This window comes from Zophobas morio, unplaced genomic scaffold (genome assembly GCF_036711695.1).
Source record: "Zophobas morio isolate AGI-343-1 ecotype UQ-CSIRO unplaced genomic scaffold, CSIRO_AGI_Zmor_V1 ptg000004l, whole genome shotgun sequence".
NCBI classification, from domain to species: domain Eukaryota; kingdom Metazoa; phylum Arthropoda; class Insecta; order Coleoptera; family Tenebrionidae; genus Zophobas; species Zophobas morio.
In genome coordinates this window covers 10,359,622-10,381,489 of record NW_026972109.1, presented here as the reverse complement: position 1 = coordinate 10,381,489, position 21,868 = coordinate 10,359,622, and the positions used below count along the sequence as shown (strand labels likewise).

Sequence of the window (21,868 nt, the reverse complement as noted above, 5' to 3'; positions counted from 1 at the left end):
TTTCAAAACCCTACGTTTAAAATGTTCGCAGTTAATTTTAGGTCGCCTATTTTCGGATAAATTTAAAAGATAAATTTTGTTGTTTGCTGTTTTATTTTTTACGAATTTGAAAAAGTCGACTGCCGCAGTGTTTGGGTACCCATGGTGTAATATTTTGGGAACCCATGAAGATTTTCTTGTAAATTATTTAAAATAATTTTGGGGGACTTTGGTGCTCTATTTTTGAAAAGTTCTGACATGACCTGTTTTTGATTTAACTTTGGGACCCCGTTTTTTTTTTCGAAAATTTAAAACAATTTTCAGCTTCTAGGTATTCTTGTTTGGAAAGAATTTGAAAGTGCTTTAGAGCCTCTAGTGTCTTTTTTTATAATAACGTAATTAAATTTCTTAGAGGATACGTCATTTGATAAAATAAGTTTTATCTTAGCAGGTACTAGCTATGCTCATTCGCCCTCTTTTCTTAGAGGGTATCTCATTTGCCAAAATCAGTATGATCTTAGCAGGTACCAGCCCCGCCCACCCACCCTCTTTTTTCTTGGAAGGTATGTCATTTGCCAAAATGAGCCTTATCTTATCAAGTACTAGCCCCGCCCACCCACCCTCTATTTTCTTAGGGGGTATGTTATTTGCCAAAATCAGTTTTATCTTAGCAAGTACTGATGATTAACTTTAATAAAAAACGGTCAAAATTTGAGAACATTACGAGCTTACTTATAAGTACAAGGCAGGAATTTTGAACATCTTCTCTAGTGTTTAGTTGGTTATGCTTTAACGGACGCCATTAGGAAAATAACTATTTTTTCGTAATCTGCATCATAAAGAATTTTTTAATAATTTTTTTTGGGACCCCGTACATAACGTACTGAAGACTTAATTCGCCATTTTCCAGACACCTGTTATAAAGGAACTTATTCATGTAACGATTCGCTGAATTACCTATTTTTTTCTCTTCACGATAAATCTGTCATTTTAGTTTATTTCAATTTTTTTACTCCACTTCCGTTAACCACAGCTATATTCCAAATTATTACTAGATATATTGTGGTTATGTGGTTTCATGGTATCGGAACAATAAAAGTGGAGGGAAACCCTAAGTATAATGATGGAGAAATCTGTAAGACATTACACACTGTGACAAATAGTAAAATCCACATTATCATACGTATAAAGTCATTATTAATTAGATTTGTATCTAGTTGAATATAATCATTGTGTTATTAACTACACCCATATGTTAATCTAGAAGATAGTATTTATTCTATTTATTGATTGTTTAAAGACCCATTTCTTATTCATCTTGGCAATAAACGTTTTATGTATTTCACAGCAAAACTTAACCTCATTATTTTTTTTTCAAGGTAAATTACGGTGATCTTTAAAATTTCAACATGGTTTAATAAACATTACCTGAAATTCAGCGATCAGAAAAGATAAGATCGAAAGATAATAATAAATAATAATTTATAGAATTGAACATGCGAAATAAACAGGTCGTTGTTTAAGCGTAGTCCTGCGATTTATTTATCTGCAAAAGCACAGTTTTTGGAAAACCAGTTCGAAACTGAAGGGTATGAAAAAATTACCAAAATATTTCGAAGTTAATAAATCATCAATATCTGAATTATCTGATTTTATCCAGTGAAGATATTATGTCTGCCTCAGTTGCATTACTAGCAAGGACAAACATATAAATATTTAAATGCAGCTATCCATTAGTATTAATGTTTCACATTAATTTAATTTGTAAATACAGTTAAATATTTATAAGTGAAGACATTTCGACTATTTTCATAACCTGCAAAACGGTGTTTATCTAACCAAAATCTGTCAGGAAAATTAATAACTTGGCGGTTTCAGAAAAACTAAATTATTTAATAACGCGCTGATATTTTTAAATATCAAGTGCAAATTATGTGGTTGTTGACAATTTTTTGTGTTGTTTTGACTGAAAATATCGGTAAACTATGAACGTGATTAATTTATCTTCACCGCACAAGGATTCACATAAACCCCAACACTGATCTGATAATAGACCGCCACGTGCCGTGTATGGATTGCATACCGTGGAATTTCTTTTTTAGAATCTACCTTCTCAATTTTTTAGGTTTTAAATGACGAGAATCTAGGGTTATAAAACTATTGAATAAATAAATAGTAAGAATGGTAAGAAGTAAGAAAAAATTAATAAAAATTACCAATTGACACTCGGCAAAAGGTCCAAAAATAAATTTATAATTTTCAACCGGAAGATCGTATACAAGTGGACATCTAAATTTGTCGAGTCAACATAATGAAAGTTATAGGCAACTCATCATACATTATTGTTGTAGTGTGGTTTGAGTTTTTAGTTAATTATTACATAATGTGACACATGTTTGTATCCGTAATTGATGTGAATAATAGCAATGATAAAAAAATGAAAAAACAGATTTAAGTTTGATATAATTTATTATAATTTACTTCTGTTGAATTTCGGCACTCTTCCCATTTTTGCACATTGTCCTGACAACAGTCGGCAATTATAAACATTTTCCTCACCTGTTTATTTTTGCTTACGAGTGTTGGCTCGCAGAATGAGGTTGATGTGTTGATTTATTTCAACATCATCTCGATTTGGCAAATAAAACACGTCCTTACTTGTACATGTTTGTATTAATATTATAAATACAGATATATGGGAACGTAGCCTGTTGGTGATATTTTTAACGTTTGATACAAAACACGTTTAATTAAAGTTTTGACAATGCCATGTTCTTACGTTCGATAACAGCGTCATACTTATTATAGAAGTTCTGGCACGATGACAGGACGAAATTAAATTGTGTTCGAAATATTATCACTGTTTTCTAATTGCGTTGACTGTTAATTACGGGATACACTTTTATCCAATCATCATCGCTTTGAATTCTGCAAATAAATTATACAAAATTATATAAACAATTTTGCACTTACATAATTGAAATTATCAAAAATAAATTAAACGCTTTGTTAGAAACGGAAGCAATCAGAAGTTGCGTTTTTAATTTCCTGCCAAAAATTACTAACCTTCCCAATCGACGGTTCCTGAACCGTCGGTATCAATCTCTTCGATCATTTGTTCAAGATCGTTAGGAGTCAACTTGTCGTCGAGCTCTTTTAAAATTTCTCTTAGTAAGTCAACACTGATGTAACCCAAGCCGTTTTTGTCGTACAGTCGAAACGCATCTTTCAGCTCTCGTAAAATCGCTTCAGTGTCTTCCTCTTCCTCTACTACAAACCTGGAAGCTAAATTTGCAAACTCTTCAAAGTTCATCACGCCATTGCCGTCTGCGTCGATTTCTGAGATGATTCCCTGAAATTTTGAGTTGGTTTCTAGTGCAAACGAAAAATTGGGTCTACCTGTAGTTCTTCGACTCCTAGTTGATGGCCTAACATGTCTAGAATTGGTGCGATCATGTCCACACCGATTTCACCTTTTTTCTCCAAGTCGAAGGAATCGAAAATCTGCTTAAGCACTAAGGAGACGTTATAGTTAACACTCTTTCTAGTTACTTACATTTTAACTGATCTTTGGAGATATCGAGGTCTTTGAATTTCTCTAGTTCTTCCTCTTCCTTTAAAAAAATCAAACTGAATAAAACTAGAAAATGAAAGTAAAAACCTACCATTTTTCACCTGTCGTGTACTTGATGCTGAGCAGAATCTAATTAACTAAAGCAGGTTTAATTAAAGGACGAAATATTTATAGAACTATCAATCAGAGTCACCTTTCAATGAAGGAGGGGATAGTGGGTAAAAAATAATAGCCGATTTTGAGTACACCGGAACAAGGTTACGCTTGAAATACGCAATAAAAGTGGAGTCAATTCAACTACTATTTATTACGTGAAAAATTAACAAATGCATTTTCTGAAGATTAATTATCGTTTTTAACCAATCATGACCGCTTTGAATTCTAAAAACGAAGAAATATTTTTCAGTTGTCGAGTTAGAACGACTTACCGTCCCAGTCGACCGTGCCTGATCCATCAGTATCTATTTCTTCAATCATGTTGTCTAAATCATCCTCAGTCAGTTTCTCGTCAAGCTCTCTCAAAATCTCCCTCAAAACCTCAGTAGTAATGAAACCGTTGCCTTCTCTGTCATACAACCTGAAAGCTCCTTTAAGCTCGGTTTGTACAGCTTCCGTATCTTCGTCTTCTTCCACTAAAAATCTAGCCGCCATGTTAGCAAACTCCTCAAAATTAACTTCACCGTTTCCGTCTTCGTCGATTTCTGAAATTATGTTGTCGAGTTCTTCGCCAACTAACTGAGTTCCCAACATGTCCAAAATGATTCCAATCATTTCCACTTCGATGTACCCTTTTTTGTCGACGTCGAAGGCGTCGAAGGTTGATTTTAACACTTAAAAACATTTTTTAAACGGTGGTAACTGAGATTGTGTGTTTTTACTTGAAATTTGTTCTTTGTCTAGTTCGTCCTAAAAAAATATAACTGAAGATGGTAAATTTGTTTTTGGGGAGGATATTTACCATGGTTAAAGGATTAGCACCTGGAGTGCACTGGACTCGAAGAGTTCGATAACTACTTAAGTACAGAGAAGGGGTACATTCCAATGCATAAAATAGATTAATGGGTGCTTATTAAGAGAGCCTATTATTTTAAGTATCGAAATGTCATACGCTCCATAGACGTACAATGAATAGTTTGGGACCGTTTTATGAGTATTTATAGATGTATTTAGAATTTTTTTATTTATTGTGGAGCCTCCCAAAGTATAATGGATTTCTTTTATAGACACCCAGACTATTCGGAAAATTTCCGTTAGCCAACTATAAATTAGATCCACCTATTTTCAGCCAGCATTGTATTGAGGCAACATTATTTTTACATCGCCTCATTCTCCAAATTTAGAATAATAAACCGCCTTGGATAAAAGCTCCAATTTTTACAGGATGTCCCACGGGAAATAGGCATGCCAAACTCAATGGAAATCGAGAACACGGAAGCAGTTAAAATATAACAAAGGAAATTCCCGTAAACAAAAATAAATAACTCAAGGGCAGATGTCTGGGCTCGAGTGTAACGTCACTATCTAGACTACATTAACATTTCGAAGTAGGTACTTTATAGTAGATTAGAATTTTAAATAAACTGATCTGATTGGAGCACTCTTTGGACAACCGCCAAACACGAAAGCGGGTATAAAACTTTGTGGGGAGAGACCACGTGTCCAACGCAAGCATAAGTGATAAATTGTTTTACTAAATCGCTCACATTGTTTCACGCAGGGATTCCAGGGTAGGAATGGAAGTTTTTCAAGACCCGACTGGACACCGCTTCAATAATAATTTACTTATTGAAAGAAAAACTGACAGCGCAGCTGCTCCATTTATCATTTTTTTCACGCAAAATGCCTAAAATATGACTTAAATTATCAAGACGTTAGTTCGCTGGAAATTTATGTTTTATAAACCTGTCATCCGCTCCTAAATTTTATGGAACTGAAAAAAACGCTTTGGTGTACCACAGAGATACTCAATTGTTTCAGTTTTTCAGCCTCCAGCGCTTATTTATTTTAATCCGCTTCTGTTCTCTATTTTACGATTAATTCACGAATGAACAGCTGGTTTCCGAAAAAATGAAGTTGTCGAGACCCCACTAGTGGGAGCATGCGAACTTTTATAAGCCCGTGCTTTACACGTGTTTCGTATTGCTTGCACGTAAGATCAAAGAATCTCTCCACACCATGGTAAGTGCTGTGTTGACGCGTATAGTGCAGCTACACATTAAAATTATTGTTCCAGGATGAACTGAGCAAGGATCAAATTGCCCGTAAGGATTTTAAAATTTTTAATTTTTATTTTAATATTTGTGTAACTGTTTTGCTAGAATTTATTACATTCGATTCCAGTTTTGCAAAAGGCCTTCGACACCTTCGATGTCGAGAAGAAGGGCAGCATCGGCACCGTCATGATTGGTACCATCTTGAGTATGTTGGGCGTCCACACAACTGAAAAACTTCTGGACGAAATTATCGCAGAAGTAGACGCTGATGGTATTTTCCCCCACATAAAAATTTACCCCCGAAAAAACGTTACAATTTTCCAGGTTCCGGTGAACTGGAATTTGAAGAATTCATCACGCTGGCTTCTAGATTCATGGCAGAAGAAGATGCGGAAGCTATGCAATCAGAATTGAAAGAAGCCTTTAGGTTATATGACAAAGAAGGTAAGTTTTAAGGGTTTTGGGGTCACGTTTAAGTGTTTGTGTTTAGGTAATGGTTACATTACAACCGCCACGCTTAAAGAAATTCTTAAAGAATTAGATAATAATTTGAGCAATGAGGAGCTGGATGGGATCATTACTGAGATTGACACTGATGGGTCAGGAACCGTTGATTACGATGGTAATTGATTTTTTGACTTGTTTATCAGGATTATGATATTATGTGTTTTGCAGAATTTATGGAGGTGATGACAGGTGGAGATGACTAATTCAACTTATAATTAATAAATTAAATAAATAATTATAGTACTTTGTTGTTTGTTGTTACGGTGACTGCTGAGTAATACTACTTGGCTCGTGTGACATGCATTTGTGCATTGTGCCAGGTGTGTGAAATTACACTTGACATTGCGGTTGAACTCAAAACATTTATTACAACACGGATTATTAACTTTACATAACAGCGAATATAATGCAGGATTAAAGTGTCAAATCTTTCAAATAAATAGTTTGCCAAGATTTGAAGTCAGTTAATCTGTCTTCTTCAGAATTCAGTGAAAATTAACATAAATATTATGGCTTCAGTGGCAAACTTAACTCCATTAAATAAAATGTGCTGCTACGTTAAAATAAACGAATGCAATTTACAGAACGAAAACGTGTTATCTTAAAAAAAAACCTGCCAAAATTAGCTGTTGTGTACTATTTTAGACCCTTCGTGTTCCAACAAACAGGTTTATTAATTTATATTTAAAAGTTTATTGTTTTTTTTTGGAAATAAATCGAATTAAATGGACTCTAAAGTCGGTATATATTACCAAATCGTCTAAACCTTTTTTTGTTTGTATCTAGGGGAAGATGGAGCAAAATGTAGTATTGGGGCAAGGCAAAAATAATATTTTTTGGTAAAGCAATAACTAATTAAGTATATCCAAAGAACTATATGAAAAATCATAATTACATTTGAATCTGAAACTGTAATCTAACTTAATCACTAGGAGTGGCGTTTGATGGTCTTCATTTATTTTTTCTTGTTCACAGATGAAACATTATTTATTAAAAATTATTTAGTATTCTATTTTTTTAACTATCGATTCTTTTTTGTGGCGACGGATAACTGAAATTCCAGAGTCGGCTCGTCGAATTTGTGTCGTCACGCTAGTGTTACTGGTCAAAAATTAAATTTCCAAATAATTATTTAGTTGCAGTGTTTCTAATCAGTGAATCACACTTTAATTTACTGTTTAATTACTCTGTCGGTTTCTAAATTTTTTATCATTGCTAAATGCTTCTTGAATAGTTTCAGTTTAAATCAGTGGCGTAAAAAAATTTTTTTTGTTTAAAATTTTGATTGGTTCCATACAAAAATAAATACAAAAAATCATTACTTTTACAATGAGCTTTTGCAATAGTTTATTAATTTAAATGAAAAATCTTACTAACCATTTTTCGTATCTAAAATTTTGTTTTGCTCTGATTTTGGAATTTTGTCTAATTTTTCTATTACGAGGGCTCTTTTTTTCCCAATCCGCTTCTGTTCTCGATTTTACGAGTAATTAAAACATGAACAGCTGGATTCCGAAAAAATTTGAAGTTGTCACGACCCCACTATTCGGAGCATGCGAACTTTTATAAGAGAGTGCTTTACACGTGTTTCATATTGCTATCAACCAACATCAAAGAATCTATCCATAAAGAATGGTAAGTGGTGTGTTGACCAACACCGAAATTAATTAGTTAAATCTTTTGTTAGGATGAGCTCAGCAAGGATCAGATTGCCCGTAAGTATTTTATTAATTTTTTTTAACTAGAATCTAGTTTAATTATTCATTTGTAGTTCTACGGAAGGCCTTCGACACCTTCGATGTCGAGAAGAAGGGCAGCATTGGAACCGTCATGGTTGGCACCATCCTGAGTATGTTGGGTGTCCAAACAACCGAACAAATTTTGGACGAAATTATCGCAGAAGTGGACGCTGATGGTAATTTTCGCTGGTAAAAGTACAACCCTGAAATCAAAATTTTCAGGTTCCGGTGAACTCGAATTTGAAGAATTTATCACTCTTGCCTCTAGATTCATGGCAGAGGAAGATGCAGAAGCAATGCAGTCAGAATTGAAAGAAGCCTTCAGGTTATACGACAAAGAAGGTCAGTTTTGGTTGTTCATGATTTTTAGCTTAATCTAGTTTGACGTGTTTAGGGAACGGTTACATTACCACTGCCACACTTAAAGAAATTTTGAGAGAGTTAGATAATAACTTGAGCGATGAGGAGCTAGATGGTATCATTACTGAGATTGATACCGATGGATCAGGGACCGTTGATTACGATGGTAATTGATTTTTGGCTTAGTTATCGCGATTATAAGTGTTCGTATTTTGCAGAATTTATGGAGGTGATGACAGGTGGAGATGACTAATTTAAACTGTGTGCAATAAATCAAGTAAATAATATAAGTAGTAAGTCTTTATTAATAATATATTGATGTATACCCCGTTTATTTGGCATGTGTGACATGCATTTGTCCAGTCGTGTCAACAGATGGATCTCCGTTGTGTGTAATTACTGATTACACTCCGAACTCTATTTTGACAAGTGTATTGATAATATTTTTGGGGGAACAGGCAGATGTTATTAATTTTTATATCAATTGTGAATTAGCCTGCTGTGAAAAGTGGCAGCTCACACTTGGCAAAAGCAAAATTACAGAATGCAATGGCACGTTGCCACGTTTAATTAGTGATCAGATTTACTGATTAATTTTTGAATCCAATTAATTCTTTTTGTGTTTATTTCTCGTCGATTTTGTGCCATCACCTTATTCCACAACGGAACTTATAATTACACCAAAGCACTAAATAAAACCCTCAAATTTTAATAAAAATTTATTTATACATAAATGAACTTAATATTGCAGCATTATTGCACGTGATTTTGCCCTTATCACATTGATCTAAACCAAGGCTGCCTACTACCTTGCGACCTGATTTTCATCTCTATTTTCACACTCGACTGTAATTTCGATTGAAGCTGTCGTTGTAATGGAATCCTGAAGGGTGGTTCGGGGGTAACGGTGGCGGTTCGTACACGTGCTCATCAAAAGCCCTTGTCACGTGTTCCAATCTAGTTCGTTTCTTGTAGTGGCCTTTCTTCATTCTTCCCCCTGAACTTGTAGTAGGAACGGAAAAGTCGGTGTTTTCTGAGATTGTTCTTAGTCGTGAGGACGGTCTAGGAGGGCTGTAAACACCTCGATGTTTAGGGGTGAGGTATCCGTTGCTGTAGCTGTTGAGCGATGGGGGGTTGTAGTTGATTTCGTCGTAGTACCGAGGCATTACTATAGCATCTGCTGCCTTACTTTCCACAATTATGACCCGCTTGTTGCCTTTAATTAGACTAGGGTGTTGGCGGATGCAATAGAAGACGATGAAACCAGTTATAAGACTGACTAGGATCAAAGATCCGCAGAATCCGCAAATGACGGCAATCATGTCGTTCTGAGAAATCCACGCCAGAGTTTCGTCTATGCGGAAGGGAATTGTGAATGCCCCGCAGTCTAAAGGTGAAACAGTACCATTGCCATTACTAGGATCTATCACACAGAAAATGTACGTGGCGTTTTCATCTAGACCTCCCAGAGTTATTTCAATACCGTCAGTTAAATTATTAGCACACATTATTATATCATTGTTATTAGTATTGTACCACAATATGTTTTCAAAGCTAGATTTAGACACCTTACCCGTGATCTGTAAGAGATAAGTGGGTGTACTATCTTTGTTTCGAACAAAAAACTCCATCTTTACACTTTTGTCGCGAATGCTGACTTCGCCACATAGTTGATCTTGAGGGGTTATATTGACACCAGTACGGTCCGAGCACTTTATTTTCATTAGTGCTGGAGGTGCAGCTGTTGTTGTTGATCCATCTGTAGTGTCGGAATCTTCGGGTGTATTTGTTGTTGTTGTCGTTGTATCTGGTTTACTTGTTGTTGTTGGTGGTGGAGGAGTTGTAGTAGTAGTACCGTTTGGGCAAAACGGGATTTTCTCCTTGTAAGGTAAAGATTCTCCGTATTTACCTTCACAGTAAAAAACTTTTTCTTGGAAAAGATCATGTCGATTGTCGAACAGTTCTTGTAACCATTCCAAATAGCAATCACACTTGAAGGTGTTCCCTGCAATAGTGATACCCTTCGTTCCGGAATGGAAAAGTCCATTGGGTAATGTTTTCAGCCCATCATTATAGCTCAAATCCAACATGCCCAAACTGAATCCTTTGAAACTATTTGGTTCAATTGTGACGACTTTTGAATTTCCAAGGTACAATGTTGTTAGACTTTTCGCGCTCTGAAAATTGGTAGCTTTTATATAATTTAAGTTGTTACTCCGAATGTCGAGCTGGACCAGCGCTGTTAAGTTTTGACTAGAACCAGTTATATTGGTCAGTCTATCGTTACCCTCACTTTGACTTATACAATTGCTTATCTGCAAAATTTGGAGTTTTCGTGAAACGGCTTCGAACACATTTGCCTCAAAATCTGCGTCAGACGAATCACAAGATATTGCAAGATTAATCACTGCGAGCCCTTCAAACATGTCTTTGCGGAAAGCGCTAACACCGATGTTGTTCAGATTTAATGAATTTAACGTAAGCTGAGGTCCACTGAAGGCTTTTGCACCTATGTTTGTCAGTTCAGAGCCTGATATGGTTAGCCTAGTTATCTTAAAGTTGACGCAGTCCAACCATCCCTCCTCGATTTGGTTGTTTTGCGGTTTGATATTTGTTAATATGAGTTGCTCGAATGTCTAAAACAAAAAAGATGAAACAATAACAGGATAAAAATAAAGTTTGATACAGACGTTGACGCGTTTTGTCAATTAAGTTTGCAATGCATAGTGAAGAAAAATTGAACACACAAAATGTTTTTTTTTTTTAATTATAGACACCGAAACTGGAATAATTAAACATAAGATTATAAATTTTTCGAATATTGAACATATCTTCTTTCGATCAATATTTTGTATTTAAGCTTATTATCTCTAATTTAATCTATATGAGTGTGATAAGTGTTCGTGTAATCGGCGACAAGCTTTTGTTTGATTGACGCTATTTAACTCTCGATACGTTAATTTGAACTTTTGTACTTTCTGTTTATAAACTTCTGTCTGCTGTTGTCGATCCTTTTATGTACTTTACATTTTGATAACGAAATATAACACAATGTCAAGATAAAAGAAAGTGTCGGTGTGTAACTTTTGTAAAATTGAATGAAAAACATTTTATTGTCAAAAGAGCACTAGAAAAACGTAAAATGTACAAATTTTGGAAAAAATTGGCGCCGTTTGTACCGAAAACGTATTAATTAATATCGTTGTTTTATTTGTTTATGTACATATTGGGATTCATTGCAGCTTTAGTTTTATTAATCCTGTTGTATAGATTAAAAGAATTAATTTCGAAAAACTGCTCGTAATATTGTACTAACTTTCAATGATTTCGTTCCAAATTAATACATTTACTTACCATTTCATAGTGGGTCGAACAGTCATTAACGACACTGCACACATTTTCGACGGCAGTATCCGTACATGTTAACACTGTTCCTTCCGTTTTGCAACCGCAACTTAAACTATCTTTCCCATAAAATATGAGCGTCTTCTTCGTGGCATTTCCGGTTTCTGAATCATCTTCACCGTCTCCACGTGCTTTAATACTTACGATAACCAAAATCAGTAAGGCACAAAATACAACAAGAGCTGTGATCGCAGCTATTGTTCTATCCCATTTCGAAAACCATTCTCTAACCCTGTGTTCTCTACAACTGTTCTGTTACTTGTCGCACACCACACACATTAACATACCTCATGTGTTCGTCCTGTTTTTCGAGTTCTAGTTTCAAGGACTTTTTGAATTTAGTCATCCCATTTGGTTTCCGTACCTTTCAGCAAATACTTGGTGATAAAAAGGACGAATGTCGCCCGCAAACTCATCCAGATAAAGTGAACTATTTACATTTATTGGCAGATGTTAATTAGCCAATATGTATCAGAAATTAATCCGTATCACATAATTTCTGATAAGACAGTGTTCATTGTGCTTTCATGGTGGAATACGTTGGGTTTATGGTCGTTCTGCGAACGCGCGGGAGTGCTGGGAGAGCTTATTTCCGAGCTTTATCGAAAGCACGTGCATTAACTACTCTGATTGGCGTTGCGCTAAGTAGCAGTAATGTAATCGGTGATAATTGGGTTTAAATTTTTTAAAGGTATTTTTGGTTTACTAAATTTATTTCATTCATAAATAGGATATGAAGTTGAAGTGTTTGATCAACAAAAAAATTGTTATGACGTCATAATTATCGATAATACGCAGCGCGAGAGAAAAAGAGAAAAAAACGGACGGTTATATCCTGAGTTAGTGGTAAAATGTTACTACACTGTGTGAATCGTTTTGTGAACATTTGGCCGTTCAGGAATCGTACACCACAAATATAGGAGTATAAATTAAAATTAGAATTGTTAGGAATGACGTCATCAATTTTGTTGGTGGGGATAAGTAACCAAATTTTGGGTAGCGTTTCACCATTTATATGATTTTCTTAATATACATACAAAATTTGGCAACAATCGGTCCAGTAATTTCGGAAATTACGTGTCTAATAAAAGTTGGAACAGACGACATACGGAAACGAGATTTAATAATTTCTCGTCATTTCGTATGTTGTTATTCGTATTAGTTACAACCACAAATTTATTGAGTAATGATGACGTTGATATATTTTCTCATAGATTTAAAAAAACAATAATTAGTTTAGTGGATTTCTACTTAAATTTGTAAACGGTGCCCGAATTAGACTAGAAATGGAATTTAACTTAAGCCAAAGTTATTTTCATATGTCTATGTTTACATTGTGTATGTTATTTGACAGCTAGATGACACATGTCTTTAATAAAGTAAATCTCCATTCGTCATTGTAATTATGTAATCAGTAAAATCAGTAAAATCTGCCATTGCTGTGTTGTGAATTTGGCTTATGAGCAATTTTATTCTAACACCGTGGTTTAACACAGTGTGAAAAAGTCATTAGAATTGAAATTATGTTTGAAGCGCTCGTATTAGAAAAATCTGAGTGTGTAAGTGTCAGCATAAACTTCTTTATTGACTTTCACATATACATAGAATATTACACTTTTGGAAACATTGAATATAATAATTTGAATATATTATGACACAAAACACAACAGCCATTTTCAATGATAGTAGACAAGTACTCCACTATAGTGCTAATATGACATTACACATTGAATACGGTAAAATAGTAAAAAATGGTGTGGCCGGGTTTGCCCTTCGCGTTTCTATGCGATAACGACCTGACACTAGAAATTTTTTAGAAAAATATTGCACGTTTGCTTTGAGCTTACATAGCAACGCGAAGTTTTGCAACACCTCGACCGGATATGTCTCGAAATGGTCTGGCAACGCCTCAAAAACAGCGATCACAAAAACATTGCCACAAAAATATTTGCCATTTATCAATTGCACAATTGCGATTTTCCTTAATACAAATTTTACAAAATATCGCAGCTATTACTATGATATGTTCAGAGTAAATTTTGATTCGGGATGGAAGGGATGGTGGTTGTTTTCTATTAGTAGCTAGAGCTAGGGCTTTAGGTACGTGATAGCAGAGATTCCAATCGTGTGGTTTTGTTCCAAATGTAACCGCGTTTTGCTGAACACACTGATAGTGCATTGACAAATGTTCTCTATCTAACTAGCTATATCTAGACGCTAAGATAGGTACTCTTAATTAATATTTCTTTAACAATTATGATATGGATAATCAAGCTCACAAGTTTTTGGGTTAAAATATCTCTTATGTTTATGTTAACTACCATGCAATTTTGGCTCCCTCTTATTTTATAAAAAGTTCTTTCATGACGATCACATTTTGAAAATGTCCCCGGCGGGGACGTTTCTGTCTCGCAAAATGGTAGAACGTGCATGAAATGTTTTAAAAAATAAGTTTCTTTATACAATTAATGCGGCACCTTTGATATGATATATGTACTCCACCGTGATATGTTAGTAGGCCATTTTCGTCCCAATCAAAAACCTAGATGTTTGCGCTGTGTGCGTTCGCAACCAAGAGATTTAGAAATGAATAAAATGTCGTACTTACAGCTAAGACATCACGTAAACATCGAGAGATAGAGAAAAAGACATATAGTTAAGAATTGGGACACTCGAGAGAATGGTGGATGTAAATTTCAGACGATACTCAGTCCTATTCCATGCGGAATATCTGATATGTATGATGTGCAGAATCCGTGTAAAGACACCCAGATCCGACCTTCATCGAGAAAGAGACACAATCACTTTAACCATGATGTTGAAAGCTAATACGCAATGAAAATCGGACGCAAGTCTCTCTACTTCAGCTTCCCCAGAAAGTCATAAATCTAAGAAATACATAACAAGAAGCTTTGAAATACGTTCTTCTATCATTACAAGCAACGTACATGCTCTAACTTGTTGCAAAACAGGATAAATCTAACTTTAAATATAAAATGTTTACTTTAAAACTCTAGCTAATCCTGCTAACTACACTTCAATAATAATTACAAACGAAACACATCTCTAACTATAACTACTGTTAAACGACTCTCACTGTGCTCGCCCACATGCCCATAACCGCAACACAATAACCGATCCGGCTAGAACCGCTCGTCGAAATGTTAGGATCTTTTATGGCGCAGTTCAACTTCTCCAAAGGCAAATGTTGTAGGTTATATTCGCGATGCTCCAGCGACATCATACACACCGTTCTCTTCTTCTGCATCATTTCGTCGTCTTTGTCTTTGAGGCCTCTCAGCCAGTTCTTGTACCACTGAAGGTCGCACTGACATATCAACGGATTATCTGCAACGACGCATTTAAACCAGATCGTTCCATTCCTCTAAACTTACCCATTATGTCCACAACTCGCAGAGTGTCTAAAATTGGCTCCATCACGTCTTCTCCGAGGTGCATCAGTTTGTTGTTCTGCAAGTTTAGGGTCTCCAGGGAGTTGAGGTTTTCGAAACTTATACCGGTTAGTGCACGGATGCTTGCAAAGGAAACTTCAACGTTAGAACATTCGAAAAGTAAGTTCGGAGAGATGCCTAAACAAACAAGGGCGAGGAACGTTCGAAGAGAAATTTTCAAATACTCCCGGAATCGTGAAGCTCAAAATTTTTTATCGTGAGCAACATCCGACGCTCTATTAAAAACGGGAAAACAAATTTTTAGAAACTTTTAAAGTTTGGCACACATAGTTAATACGATTAAAATCAAAGTCAGCTGGTCTCGGCAACGCTCGTCTAAGAGTGGGAATAAATGTTCAATTCAAGCCGCAAAAACTTTAAGAAACCTGATGACATGATCTTATACATCACAAATTTGTACTTTAAATTTTAGTGGTTTGAATGTGAAACCGTGCATAAATGTTATTAAGAAAAAGTTCAAGCTGTAAAACCATCACCATCACTTTAATGCCTAACTTTTTAATGCCTTACTCTTCTTATGCTAATGAAGAGCTTAGCACTTAAGATTTTTATGTTTGAATTTAGTATTATGATATTTTCCAGGTACATAATGCTTTGTCTAATAAAAAGTATAAGCGGAAAAATAACTTCAAAGGATGTCTTTACAACTTCTGCTTCCAATTATAATTTTTTTTTTATACACAACTCTTTGTATTTGTGGGTAATTATGAAATGATTTTTTAACTCGAAGTTGTTCTTTGTTTTTTATTCTGCAAACAAGTACAGTGGAAGCCGCAGTGTACACATGGAACTCGAACAGATGACAACCCTTTGTTCACTTCCCTGTTTCCAAATATCATTAAGATAATCCAAAACTCAGCCAACTCAACTAATCAAAGCTTCAACTTTTCGTCACAACTGCACGGTTAATTGAAACTTCAAAGTACTCAACTCCATAAAGGCATTAATAGCAAACGTAAAAGCGACACGTTAATTACAGATCCTAATTTTGTCGAGCCATAACTTGGCATTTTCGCCAAAGTTCCTCTAAACCTTATATTGTCTTTGACACTGGCAAAGTGCTCGTAGACATACGTTTATGAGCCACAGAAAATCTCTCTTCGCAAGGATCAATTTAGAATGCGGAAGAGGTTCCTGTTTATGATACTCTAAAGGTATTCAAGTGTAATTTCCGTCTAAGTTTAAATCTATTTTGATCACACGGAGATTTACAGATGCGTGGGCTGTAAATGCGAGAAATTTGAATTAAATCTGACTTACAAATTTTTCTGCAAATTGAGGAAGGTAATAGAGTCCCCGAAACCTAAGAAGGCGTCTTCTGATATTCCACTGATGTTGTTCGATCGCAGGTCCAAGTGTCGAAGTCTGTGTAGTCGTTTCAGAGCTTCTGTAGGGATAGTGTTGATCTTATTATCCCCCAAACGCAAATACTGAAGATTCTCTGCAATAAAAATTGCAAATGAAGCATTTTCATTTTTACTCTTCCGAGTTAAAAGTTTGCGCCTAACTGCCGCAGAAAAAAGGCAAATGGAGAATTTTCTTACATATTTAGATATGACAGAAAAGTTGTTTCGGAAACAATATTCGGAAACGCTCCGAGTGGATTATTCCGGCGAATTTCAAGCTTCGTAGTCGCATATCCCGAGTGGCTTATACAAATCGAAAAGAAAAACAAAACTGGTGTCTTTCTCCACCATCAAAATGAAACCTTTTTTTTGTACGGTTAATGAGCTGCAAACTTCGCCCTCCGCATGCAGATCGCGCCAAAACGTGCTTCGAAACCCAGATTCCCCCAAGCTGTTTTGTTTAAAGCATTTAAGTTTTTGTTTTCCGAATCTCACCTTCAAGTCCCACGAAAGCTTCAGGATCGATCGTCTCTATATTGTTCCCATCAAGTTCCAAGGAATTTAGAAGCGTGAGATGCGAGAAAACTCTGGATGGAACTTCCCTAAGTTTGTTGTGGGCCAATCCTAACGAATCGAGATTTCTCAGGCCTGCGAAGAATACATAACACAACGCTCGCTCAGGAATTCAATGAACAAGTCGCAAAAATCATAAAAGCCTTCTCACCTTCGAAATCCCCTTCTCTAATGTCGGTGAGGCGGTTTTCTTGCATTTCTAGCTTTTTCAGCGTGTCTAAAATGGAAAGAGCTTTCTGCGGCACTTCCGTCAAGCCGTTGCCACCCAAATTCAACCTCTTCAACTTCCTGTGAAAAAGAACAACTCTTGACAAATTGCATTCTACTGGGTGAATTTCAAATGAGGCGGGGGTGGAACGAGGTGATGCAACGTGCAGATGGAATTTTAAAATGTACTTTCTGAGGATTTTTGAATAAGCATTCGGACGAGCTTAAAGGTAATCGATGGCAGGAACGTGAGAAGTTGCTATTTATTTTTAATGGTGGTGCGCTTATACGTGGTGATGGCTATTACTTAATGTAATACCTGAAATTATTCTAAATCGTTGAATAATTTATGGACAGTTTCCTACGGATGACAGTGATAAATGTGTTTGATTGACTTCGCTAAGTGACCGCTTAAATTACGTAAACGTGGTAAATTGAACTGCTAACCGACAATTTCAAATAAGAGCCAATGTATAATTAAAAATAGATTAGGCAAGGTTCAAGTACTTCAAGTTTCTAGATATATCAAAAACTCTAGAAATACTACATGTTTTCCGGTGTCAAAAAAAACTTTCAGTTGAAAAATAACTCCGTCAGTGAGTGGACGCTACTGAGGAGGTACACAAATTTTGCGGATTTAGTTGACAGCTTCGCCCGCAATAACAAAAATTACAAAACCTCTTAAAGCTTAAAATAACTCACTTTTCCAGCCCCACAAAGGCCTCATCCTCAATCGCTGTAATCTTATTCTCGTACAAAGTAAGAATCTCCAGCGTGTCGAGTCCCAGAAAAGCCCTCGAATGTATATTGCTGATCTTGTTATGGTTCATGTTCAAAATGAGTAGTTGGTGCAGGCTCTTGTAGGCCGCAGATGGAACGGCCGTTAGGCTATTTTGGGACACGTCGAGTTGCGTCAACATTTTACCTAAGTGATTCTATTAAAACCATTGAAAAAATTGCGTCCTGTCTTACCGATTGAGCTAAGAGATGTCTCTTCCACCGTCGACAAGCTGCTGTTGTGTATGGTCAGATGACGGATATCTAAACCTAAGAAAATGAAAGCTGGTAGTTTTCGCAAATTGTTGTGGCGAAGCTTCAGGTAAAAGATAACGAATTCTTTTCTTTTTAATACTCCCATGGCACTACTGATGTGTTGCTGGTCGGTGAACTCACACAAGATATCTAAACCGTTCTTCTTCAATGTACACGAGCATGGTGAGATTTCTGCACGTGTTGGACATTGCTGCTGCACCTAGAATGACAGGGGTTTAGTTAATTTATTATTAAATAATTAATCGAACTAACTTGTCTAGTTGGAACGACTAGGACATTATGGGTCCAAATATTTACTTTAAAAAATTTTAAATTTGGAAGAGAGTATGTTCAAAGCGTTTTCAGGATTGCGATTTTCTTTTGTTTCGTTAAAAGTGCTCTTAAAATCCAGTGTCAGCCCCAAGCACAAAAATACAGGATATACTTAAAAAACACTTAAAAAAATCTGTTGTACTCATATTTACCTCTCTTGAAACACAGGTAAATTTCGTTTTGAACGAAATATTTTAACTTAATTATACATTATATGTTTCGAGTCTTTTACATGAAAAATCGCAAAGTCGTAAAGTTTCAGAGTTGTGAAACTGAATCATATTTTTTGTAACACTAGAGCGACCTGTGTAATGTGAGTTGCATAAGCACATTTAATACAGCTATCTGGAGTCTCCATTATTACTGGAATTTATTTAAATACATTATTTAAATTGGTAAAATTGGTCGACGAAATTCCCTCGCCCTTCAAGTACAACCCAATTAAATCCATTTCTTTGTCTTGAATTTTTCAATTCTAATTAAATTTCATTTTTTTTTGTTTCTTCAGTTTTTCGATTTACAATTTTTCAGTGTTAAAAGTGGCCGCATGGATTCTTAGTAGAATACTTTTGTAACTTAAGGTCGATTTATAAACTTGCCGCTGACGTTGCTGTTGTAAGATAAATACGCAGCGAAGGTATGCGTCGTTTATATTATCCGTTGACGTTGCCGTTGAAAGTTCGCATCGCCGTTGGGGTGTCGTTCGAGATGACCAACTTTTACCTTTCGCGGTTACGTTGCCGTTGACGTTGGGTTTTCAACCAATCAAATTGCGGTAGTGCTGCCAACTTGGAGGAAAATTCTCTGAAGTAGGGGGAACATGTTTCTGGTTAACAGCACTAATTTCACGAAATAACTACTACCCTTTTTTCTTAATATTCATAACAAGAAAGGTAAAACATGTTTAAAATGGTAAATTTTTGTAGGAAAGTATCGATTTTGCAACTAGGGTCCGCCCCTCGGTCTGACAACGAATGAAAAATTCATCACAATTGAGCTTGGGATGGATATGGGTGGGGCTGATTTTTGGCTTGTTTTTTTCTTAATATACATAGTATTCTTTGAACAACACGATACTCAAAAACATGTTTTTTATTTCTTGTAGAAAAATAAGAATTTTGTAATAAAGCTCCACCCCCCTGGCTCACGACAAATAAAAAAATAGTCACAATTGAGTTGGGGCGGGTGGGCGAGTCTTACATTTTGCCTTTTTTTTCTTATCACAACAAGAAACTTAAAATATGTTTAAAATGGTAAATTTGTATAGGGAAATATCGATTTTGCAATTACGCTCCACCCCTTGAGATCGAGACGGATGGGTGGGGCTTCTCTTTTGGTTTTCTTTCTTAATTAAAACATTTAGTTTTCTTTGTATAACACGATTACTTAACAACACATTTCACATGGTAAATTCTCGTAGAAAAATAAGGATTTTACAATTAACCACGATACTCAAAAACATGTTTTTAATTTCTTGTAAAATAGGTATTTTGAAATTAATTCCTCCTACTTGGTTCACGGCGAATAAAAAAAATCATCAGAATTGGGATAGGGCGGGTGGGCGGGGCTTATAGTTAGCCTTTTTTTTCTTAACATACATCTTTTCACAACAAGAAACTTAGAACATGGTTAGGATGGTACATTTTTGCAAGGAAATATGGATTTTGCAATTATGGGACCGAGCCTATTTACAAAAATGATATTTCCTTATAAAAATTTTCCATTTTAAATATGTTTTAAGTTTCATGTTGTGAAAAGAAGTGTACACATATTAAAACAAACAGGCAAAATATAAGCCCGCCCACCCGCCCTATCTCAATTGTGATGATTTTTTTTATTGGCCGTGAATCAAGTAGGCGGAGCTTAACTGCAAAATATCTATTTCTTTACAAGAAATTAAAAACCTGTTTTTCAGTATCGTGTTGTTTAACTGTTTAAAGAATGCTATGTATATTAAGAAAAAAAGGCAAAGTATTAAACCCGCCCACCCACCTCGTCTCAATTATGATGATTTTTTTATTCTTAGAAACTCATTTAAAGCACGTTTAAAATGGTAAATTTTTCAAACGGAAGATGGATTTTGCAATTAAGCTCTGCTCCTAGGTTTGCTAACAAATGAAAACTTCATTACTATTTAGGTCAGGGCAGATATGTGTGGAACTTAATCTTTGGCTTTAATTTTTTCCTAATATACATAATATTCTTTGAATAATACCATACTCAAAAACATGTCTTAGATTGTAATTTCTTGTAGAGAAATAATAAGGATTTTGCAATTAAATTCCTCTCCTTTCGCTCTCGACGATTAAAAAAAAAAATCGTCACAATTGAGATAGGGTGGGTGGGCGGGGCTTATATTTTGCCTTTTTTCTAAATATATGTAGTCGGATTTTCTTAATATACATAGTATTATTTGAAGAACACGATACTGAAAAACATGTTTTTAATTTCGCGTAGAGAAATAAAGATTTTGCAGTTAAGCTCCGCCCCCTTGACTCACGACGAATAAAAAAAATCATCACAATTGAGATAGGGCGGGTGGGCGGGGCTACATTTTGCCCTTTTTTTTCTTTACATGTGTAGACTTATTTCGACAACAAGAAACTTAAAACATGTCTAAAATGGTAATTTTTTGTAGAAATCAAAATGAATCCTCCACTTTTCTTCTACAACCCCTTTAAATACGGCAAAAGTGGAATATCAAAGTTACTATCAATGGCAACTTGGCAACGGAGTTTATAAATGACAATTTTCAGCTCTAAAACCAACGTTAGCGGGAACTTCAACGTAAACAGCAAGTTTATAAATCCCACTTTACGTTCTGAAAGTAAACATACAGCTTTATTGTATAAGTTAAACGAAACACTATATGTTGGAAAATACTTTTAAATTATAGCTGTATTAGAGGATATGTCATTCGTCAAAATCAGTATTATCCTATCAAATATTAGCCCCGCCCACCCGCCCTTTATTTTCTTAGAGGGTATGTCATTAGCCAAAGTCATTTTTATCATAGCAAATACTAGCCCCACCCACCTGTCCTCTATTTTCTGAGAGGGCATATCATTTGCCAAAATCGAACTTATTTTAACAAATACTAACCCCGCCCACCCACCCTCTATTTTCT

At 35.4% G+C, this 21,868-nt stretch overlaps 5 protein-coding genes and 1 pseudogene across 9 annotated transcripts in view; 2 read left to right on the top strand and 4 right to left on the bottom strand.

Annotated features, from left to right (window-relative positions):
• Positions 1-6,514, top strand: part of LOC135135018 (troponin C, isoallergen Bla g 6.0201-like) — a 59,993-nt gene extending 53,479 nt beyond the window's left edge. Inside the window, exons 2-9 of the mRNA XM_064063958.1 lie at positions 4,934-5,097; positions 5,149-5,227; positions 5,280-5,731; positions 5,787-5,814; positions 5,894-6,037; positions 6,091-6,210; positions 6,257-6,388; positions 6,442-6,514. Coding sequence (XP_063920028.1) covers positions 5,729-5,731; positions 5,787-5,814; positions 5,894-6,037; positions 6,091-6,210; positions 6,257-6,388; positions 6,442-6,476 — 462 coding nt within the window. The 5' untranslated portion in view covers positions 4,934-5,097; positions 5,149-5,227; positions 5,280-5,728 and the 3' untranslated portion in view covers positions 6,477-6,514. The remainder of the gene's footprint in view (positions 1-4,933; positions 5,098-5,148; positions 5,228-5,279; positions 5,732-5,786; positions 5,815-5,893; positions 6,038-6,090; positions 6,211-6,256; positions 6,389-6,441) is intronic.
• Positions 2,684-3,899, bottom strand: LOC135135004 (troponin C, isoallergen Bla g 6.0101-like). Of its 2 annotated transcripts, XM_064063947.1 has the most exons (5): positions 3,645-3,899; positions 3,536-3,593; positions 3,379-3,494; positions 3,046-3,331; positions 2,684-2,907 (listed from the first exon to the last, which is right to left on the bottom strand). In XM_064063947.1, the coding sequence occupies exons 1-5, from the start codon at positions 3,645-3,647 to the stop codon at positions 2,882-2,884; spliced, it is 489 nt and encodes a 162-aa protein (XP_063920017.1). In that variant the 5' UTR covers positions 3,648-3,899; the 3' UTR covers positions 2,684-2,881. The 2 variants fall into 2 exon arrangements, with proteins under 2 accessions (XP_063920017.1, XP_063920010.1); XM_064063940.1 differs by having other exon boundaries at positions 3,536-3,899.
• On the bottom strand, positions 3,909-5,371 carry LOC135135909 (troponin C, isoallergen Bla g 6.0201-like; annotated as a pseudogene).
• A 1,352-nt stretch (positions 6,515-7,866) lies between the features above and the next one.
• On the top strand, positions 7,867-9,010 carry LOC135141211 (troponin C, isoallergen Bla g 6.0201-like). The gene is made up of 6 exons (XM_064072096.1): positions 7,867-7,908; positions 7,961-7,988; positions 8,045-8,188; positions 8,235-8,354; positions 8,407-8,538; positions 8,591-9,010. Exons 1-6 carry the CDS (start codon positions 7,906-7,908, stop codon positions 8,623-8,625), a joined length of 462 nt encoding a protein of 153 aa, XP_063928166.1. The 5' UTR covers positions 7,867-7,905; the 3' UTR covers positions 8,626-9,010.
• A 68-nt stretch (positions 9,011-9,078) lies between these two features.
• On the bottom strand, positions 9,079-12,212 carry LOC135141202 (uncharacterized). 2 transcript variants are annotated; one of them, XM_064072074.1, is made up of 3 exons: positions 12,065-12,212; positions 11,727-12,018; positions 9,079-11,008 (listed from the first exon to the last, which is right to left on the bottom strand). In XM_064072074.1, the coding sequence occupies exons 1-3, from the start codon at positions 12,121-12,123 to the stop codon at positions 9,209-9,211; spliced, it is 2,151 nt and encodes a 716-aa protein (XP_063928144.1). In that variant the 5' UTR covers positions 12,124-12,212; the 3' UTR covers positions 9,079-9,208. The 2 variants fall into 2 exon arrangements, with proteins under 2 accessions (XP_063928144.1, XP_063928152.1); XM_064072082.1 differs by having other exon boundaries at positions 11,727-12,009.
• Positions 12,213-13,337: 1,125 nt separating this feature from the next.
• LOC135141189 (leucine-rich repeat-containing protein egg-6) overlaps positions 13,338-21,868 on the bottom strand; it is a 91,859-nt gene continuing 83,328 nt past the window's right edge. For all 3 annotated transcript variants that reach the window (XM_064072060.1, XM_064072042.1, XM_064072052.1), the window contains exons 3-9: positions 18,349-18,628; positions 18,079-18,301; positions 17,321-17,457; positions 17,092-17,244; positions 16,511-16,691; positions 15,173-15,312; positions 13,338-15,125 (exon numbers count right to left, since the gene is read on the bottom strand). In XM_064072060.1, the coding sequence (XP_063928130.1) occupies positions 14,860-15,125; positions 15,173-15,312; positions 16,511-16,691; positions 17,092-17,244; positions 17,321-17,457; positions 18,079-18,301; positions 18,349-18,628 (1,380 nt within the window). In that variant the 3' untranslated portion in view covers positions 13,338-14,859. The remainder of the gene's footprint in view (positions 15,126-15,172; positions 15,313-16,510; positions 16,692-17,091; positions 17,245-17,320; positions 17,458-18,078; positions 18,302-18,348; positions 18,629-21,868) is intronic.